This window comes from Rhinichthys klamathensis, unplaced genomic scaffold (genome assembly GCF_029890125.1).
Source record: "Rhinichthys klamathensis goyatoka isolate OS25496 unplaced genomic scaffold, OSU_Roscu_1.1 h1tg000149l_1, whole genome shotgun sequence".
Taxonomy (NCBI): Eukaryota; Metazoa; Chordata; class Actinopteri; order Cypriniformes; family Leuciscidae; genus Rhinichthys; species Rhinichthys klamathensis.
Genome location: NW_026606684.1, coordinates 205,144 through 212,202, shown reverse-complemented (window position 1 = coordinate 212,202; position 7,059 = coordinate 205,144). Strand labels below are relative to the sequence as shown.

Below are 7,059 nucleotides of genomic sequence, written 5' to 3'. Positions count from 1 at the left end.
TTTTTGAGCTAAAGTTTTGTTTTAGGAATGTAGTCGGGCAGATAGATCACTGTTGGCTGTGTGCGAGGAGGACTGAATGTGGATGCTGCTACTGTAACAAATCGAATTTCCTGTGAAGGATTAATAAAGTATCTATCTTATTACTTCACTTTCACTATAAATAATAGACACGTTATACAAAATATTTTAAATATAATATATAATTGATTAATACATTCAATAGATATTACTATCAACATACTGCTAATTTTGTTAGTCTACGAAACAAAACTTTTTAACGGTATTATATACTTAGTATTGATGATGATAGAAGATAGATTTTAAAACAAAATTGAAGAATTGTGAACATCAACATAATTCTGCTTTGTTCAGTCGCCCATATGATTATAAATCAGAAAACAAAAAGTGTCCAAATGTCAGTTTAATGAAACCTCTGTGTTCTACAATGATCATTTTCCTCACACACTCCATGTCACTTGCATTCTCCATTTCTGTACAGCCATAATTCCTTATTTTTAGCTTCTATTTTGTGTCTCAGCTCCAGCATGTGGACTCACTGTCATGTGTGCGTCTAATTCAGTTCTCTCGCATAAGCCTAAAATGAGATTCACTTCTTGGTCAAGGCTCAGAATGTCTCCTTGTATTGAGTCAAGATCTTATCCATCTTCATATAATTTCTGCTCCTTAGAGAGCTCAACCAGATGGTCCATCCACATCTGACCTACTGCAATCTTCTCAGATTGGTTTCACATCCCAAAATGGACCATGTGGGAATATTTTTTTAACTGCTTGTTAGAAACAATGCCCAAAAGTGACATTCTTCTAAGGTTCCCGTTGAGTAAATCATTTCTGGGACTCAAATGGTAACCTTTGTGTCACACCTAGAATATCTGGTTTCATTTTAAGATTTAGTGACAGAGTCCATGTGTCCAGAGTGTTGTGCTCTGAGCTTATTATCCAATCCAATCCATTGTGTTCACCTCCGTCTACGAATATTGGCTTCGGCTGAAAAGAGGTAGAGTATTTTTTTTTTCAAACTCAGTTATGTTTTGTTATATTTAATTAACACACTTGATAGAGAGTGGCGTAATCTTACTGGTGTAATCTTGGGGTATCATAGGTTTTGAGATGACTGTTTTCAAGGCCTCCACCCACTCTCTTTGATCTCGCTCCTGCTCACACATGAAGACGAACTGCCGATCCGGCGTCTCCACAATTACCCCACACTTCCATTTGTTGCCTCTGGTCCCTTTAGGGACACACTCTCTCACTGAATACCCATGATTCTCTGAGCCAATAAAAACAACTCCAAGCTCAATGGCATCCTTTAGGATAAAAAGAAAAAGAAAATTCACAATATTAAATTAAAAATGTTTTTTTTTTTTTTTTAATTGATTACACTTACCATGCGTTTCAAGTTTAGATTTTAGCTGACCTGAAAAACAGCCAACACTTACTCAGTAGGAAAGGGAAAAAAAATGCAATTCATACCAGTTGTGTTTTAAAATAGAGTAGTTTCCTGTCCAGGGAATCCAAGATAAACCATCTTTTCTTGAATGGCTCTCGCTGCTGTTCAACATAAACAAAGAGTCAGAGCTGTTTGTTTTAGGATCAAATCACTTAAATTCATTTCAAAGGTTTAAAGTTCAAAATGTATTTGTCACATGCTCAACATAAGTGGTAGGAATATTTTTTTCCCTACAAGCTATTATACTTTCCTTGAGACAGCAGGACAATAAAACACAATTCAGAAACATTAGTTACAGAATATGCAGAACTATGCAGATGTGGAAAATATACAGATATGTACACAGTGGCCTAACGTAGTGGTGTTTTAGTTTTTGTGAGTGTGTAAAGCGGTGTTTGAGGAGTGTTTTACAAGAATAGCATGATATATCCTTAAAGGGTTAGTTTACCCAAAAATGAAATTTCATTAATTACTCACCTTCAATGTTGTTCCAAACCAGTGACTACAGTGGTTCAAATGTAATTTTATGAAGCGACGAGAATACTTTTTGTGTGCAAAAACAACAACAAAATAACTACTTTATTCAACAATTTCTTCTCTTCTGTGTCAGATCTCCTACGCTACACAGTACAGCGCTTCCGGTTCTACGCCAGAATGCCGGCTAATTATTGGCCGACGCTGTTTACGTGAGCACCACAACACATGCATGTGATGCTGATGCAGGAGCCGGTGTTCTGATGTAGAACCCGGATGTGCTGGACTGTTTACTATGCGAATAGCGTAGGAGAGCTGACACAGAGAAGAAAATAAATTGTTGAATAGTTTTTTGCGCACAAAAAGTATTCTCGTCACTTCATAACATTACATTTGAACCACTTTAGTCACATGGACTATTTTAACAGTATGTTTACTACCTTTCTGGGCCTTGAAAGTTGCAATGACTTTGCTGTATATTAAGGGATCAGAAAGCTCTCGGATTTTATTAAAAATATCTTCATTTATGTTCCGAAGATGAACGAAGGTCTTACGGGTTTGGAACAACATGAGGGTGAGTAAATAATGACAGAATTTTCATTTTTGGGTGAACTATCCCTTTAAATGTTTGTGCAATTTAAAGACAACTACAAAAACCTTGCTACACCGAAAAATCTAGATATTTAAATATACATATGATGAAAATAGAGAGAACCATTTGTGGACAAAAAAAGAAAAAAAAACTTACCAGAGGGCCAGTCTTCTCCATGTAACCCTCTTTCAGGTAGTTTCTGGTTGTCCATGGTATTAGCTTAAGACAAAAAAATATGGACACATTATCGGCGATGAACCCGGGGGTCATGAGGTGTTTTGGGTCTTAGATCATCAGACACCCTTACCCGGGCGACCCAGCTGGGGGTGATCAGTCCCTGGCTTGTGTGTCCAAGGGGTGTGCTACACCATTGCTCACCCTTCTTAATCCAGTCACCTCAATGCTTTTTCTGCAGTTTCATTTATGTTCTTGGTGGCTGTCCTTTCCTGCTACCCTTAAATGCCAGAGACTGAATGCCTGATGTAATGACTGCCCTGCAAAGCCCCTGCCTGCAGCCAACCTCAATGGCCTTCCAACCATGTCTCCTACATTCCTCAACCAGCTCGTTGGGATTGGGGTTCTTGAGCCCCTGCCCCTTTAATAGTGAAAGCAAAAGTTTTCCCGAGGGGGGCCCAGCTCCCCACTCCCCTGCGGAACTCTATTTCGCCACTGCCTCTGCGCCTTATTCACCAATAAGTCACAAATGGAAACTACAGAGTTGAACATGTAGTACACAAATATCATGGATGTTTACATCTACAGTGATTTTCTGTGATGATGCACCAATCACAGAACAATTTGTTCCTCGACTAAACTAGAAAACTATTAAAATATACTACAAATATAGCATTCTGTTTGTTAACCAAATAAAATAAATGTGTTTCTTGTTTAGAGATGCAGCAACTCACAAAAAAAAAAAAAAAAAAAACGCATTTACGTGTCCTGTTACCATTGTTGTGGTGTAGGGCGTTTATCTGATGATCATTCATGTTGTGAAATTGGAGAGAAGGCAGGCCTGTTGATGGTTTTAGGAAGTAAACTCACTCGGAAAAGGGGAAACTTACAGAACTTCCTTTTTATGTGGCAATGTTAGCTACAACACGAGAAGGCTCAACACGTTTTTGAGAAATTCAAAAACTTTGTAAAGCAAATTAAAAGCACTAAGTAGACATGTGGTACTTTAGTAAGTCAAAAGCAAGTATACAAAAAGTACTTACATCTCTATCACTAGCTGTAGGAAAGGCTGTTTTCAGGTAGACGTAGCGAATAGCTCTAATGGCATTAAACCAATTGACAATCTCCTAAAATAGAGAAATTACAGAGCAGATACTCTTTAGTGAACAAGCTGCCTTTGAAACTCATTAAGTTAAATTCAAACTCACTAAATATGAGGTGCACTACAGCTGCACAATTTTTTGGAACAAAGCAGGAAAAAAGGCTGGAAAAATAGATTTACCTGACCATTTTTATTGTAAACAAAAAGGTTTCGGGTGTGATCATCCACACAGTAGGTGATCTGGAGGCCGTGAGCATGTCCTATCTTCTCAGGCTGGAAGGTTGCATTCAGGTCCTTCACAGAAATAGTAGCCTTTGGCCCCTTAGATTCCTGACAAGCACAGATACTATTTCATGAATTGTGCACCTAATATTCATTTGATTCTATACATTTTTCAATCAAAGGCAAATATTTTAAAACAGAGCTAGTATTGTGTTAAAAGGATATTGGATGATGTATGCATAGCTTTGATTGTCTTAAAAGTCATATACTGTAGTTATTCTCAATCTGTGCTGTGTTTTACGACAAATGCATTCACTAAAAAAAATATAATTTCTAAATGGTGCACAAACTTCATTGCTCAATGAAAAGTTTTTTTTCTTACATCCTCCTTGTAGTATTTGAGGGTAAAATCGTGCACTGAAAGAACAAACTTCCTCTCGAGAAACTGTCCATTATCCTTTCCTTTCTTCCACAGCATGCCCTCATAGACACCTAGAGCCAGGCAAAACAATTTTGTTGAAAGATTAATGTTAATATTAGCAGATAAAACAGACTTAAGTAAACAGACTAAGATACAAGCTGAATGCATTAAGTATAATATCAGTTATTCATCTGTCATTTTTATTATTCAAGTGTGGGCCATTTGGAATGATTCACCTGCTGCTCAGTCAATCTGAGCTGATTTTCTTCAATAATACACCTTTTTACACTATAATGATTTAAAGCACAGAGTTTAAAAGAAAACTTCTGGGTGCTGAAATGGATTACCTGTTGTGAAGGGTCTTTCTGTATTTTTCACTGTAAACTCCATTCTTTCGTATTTGGCTCGAATCCATTGTTCTCTAAGGACCCTATACAGTGCACATATAATGCATTTTGTTGAGCTACATGATGTAGTCAATTAATGTATAAATGTCATTTTATATATAGGCTATATATATATATATATTACAGTTTATAGAACACTTACAATATTATTTTATAGTAAATTAGATTGAACTATTTCAGTTGAATATGAACATATATTCAACTAATACATGCGCAATGAAGCATTAAGAATCGAGAACACAACTGACAGAATCAAAGGAATGGACTTCAATACACTTTTAGTGGAAATAGTAGTTCCTGTTACTGTGATACCCAGTAGTACACAGCGTTTTTTCTTGCCAGTAAGATGTTCGCTTGATCAGCCCTTTTTTTTTTTTTTTTTACTTCCCAAATCAGAGATCTGTTTCATTGTGATATAAATTTAGTGTTTCAGCAGTAAATGAATGTGTTTAGTTTGACTTTTCAGTCAGTAGAAGAGCCAGGACTACTCACTCGCAATCATCTGTGTGGGGCTGATAATAAAAGACAGGGACAAATTTCTCATAGAAGTTTTTGGCAGGAAGGTTTCCATTGGCCTTCATGAACTTCTCATCCGAAAATGCATTGAAAGGAAACAAAATGGTGTAGGGTTCACATTCAAGACTTAATGGAACCACTAGATGCTGAAATGTAAAACAGTGACTATGCAAAAAGTGACAAGAAATTATCAATCTCTTATCATAAAAAAACATTTAGTTCACAAGCTCCTTTATACCTGCACAAGCTCATCATCCCAGAAGTCTAAGCGTATGGACTTGATACGACTTATTGCAGGAAGATTGCGATGAGTTCCAGAACAGTTTAGACACACAAATATTCCCAGAGTACATGAAGCCCAGTCTGGATCTTCAAGTGATAACAGAGAGTAAGTTAGTGAGTCAAACAATTGATAAATAAAGTTCCCACATTCATGGAAAGCCATAGTAATTTTAAAATTGTGATTTCCAGGAAAGGCAGTGAAAAATAAATATTTTTATATTAAATATCTTTTCTTAATTACGTAATCACGAATGACTAAATATTATGGAAAAGTCACAAAAAGGCATGGCAATTCTTGGGTTAAATGTGTGTGGAAACACCTGGCAACAAATCTGTAAAAAAAAAAAAAAAATTATATTTCATATAAATACAACTATGAAAGGAGTGTGCTACTGGTTTCGAAAAAAAATGGCAGCTTGTTTATAGAAGCCATAGTTACACTGATCAAACCATGACAACAAGCTGTTTACTCATGGCTATACCATAATTTTACTATGAATACCTACAGAACTATAACTTTAAACTAGGAACAGTGTGTCAAAATATTGTGTAGAGAACTTTCTATTAATTACTTGCATTCCCGGTAAAAGTACACAAATAACAACTGGCTGTGAGTTAATGCAGTGTTGACAATATCTGTTCCTGTACTCACCTGCAGCTCCACAGTCAGCACAGCAGCGATTCTCTGGCACCTTCACCAACTCTAGAAGTGTCTTCTTGTTCTTTTCCCGATTTGCCATAGGCGAAATGCTTTTAAACACATACAGGTTGTACTTTCAACTCTCTTATCTGTTTCTTTAAGCGTTGGATATCCCGGAGGGTGCGGTTTCGCGGTATATTTCAGTCACCTAAATTAAACTGTTGCGCACCGGTCGCGTCAGATTCGAAACTCATATGCGCTTCAACGCGGCAAAACGCTGCGGTCTCAGCAGCTGGACTCGAGGTCTTCCGTAAGCATTCACTAAACCCCCCCCCCTTCGAGTTCACTTCCTGGAGAAAACAACAAACTCGGAGCTACAACTAAGATATGTGCTCTATTTAATAATCCATTAACTCTCATTACTCTATAATAAATATGAGAGGATAATTAGGCAATAATGAAAACAAGTTGTAAACAGTGTCTCACTGTGGGTAGAGAGTTTTTCGTGCTTAATATGGTTAAAATATTACATATAATAAAATATTATATTTGTACCAAACAAAACATGAGAATATCAAGATTGAGTTAACTGATATGTTAAATCATAGGTGCCAACAGCTATAATATTCTTGCCTAGCTAGTACATTTACTCCAATCACACACTGAGACTGCATATAAAACAAAAATGTTGCATTTTCAGGTTTAACAGTTATCTTCCTGGATTCAAGTGGACTAAAACCGTCCCATTTAGGAGATGTGGA

The 7,059-nt window shown here is 36.6% G+C and overlaps 1 protein-coding gene across 1 annotated transcript; it reads right to left on the bottom strand.

Moving 5' to 3' along the window:
• Positions 1 to 301: 301 nt before the first annotated feature.
• On the bottom strand, positions 302 to 6,594 carry adap2 (ArfGAP with dual PH domains 2). The gene is made up of 11 exons (XM_056258153.1): positions 6,311 to 6,594; positions 5,615 to 5,745; positions 5,353 to 5,444; positions 4,801 to 4,883; positions 4,415 to 4,524; positions 3,991 to 4,140; positions 3,752 to 3,835; positions 2,691 to 2,753; positions 1,492 to 1,569; positions 1,097 to 1,325; positions 302 to 1,005 (listed from the first exon to the last, which is right to left on the bottom strand). The coding sequence occupies exons 1-11, from the start codon at positions 6,396 to 6,398 to the stop codon at positions 977 to 979; spliced, it is 1,137 nt and encodes a 378-aa protein (XP_056114128.1). The 5' UTR covers positions 6,399 to 6,594; the 3' UTR covers positions 302 to 976.
• Positions 6,595 to 7,059: the final 465 nt, after the last annotated feature.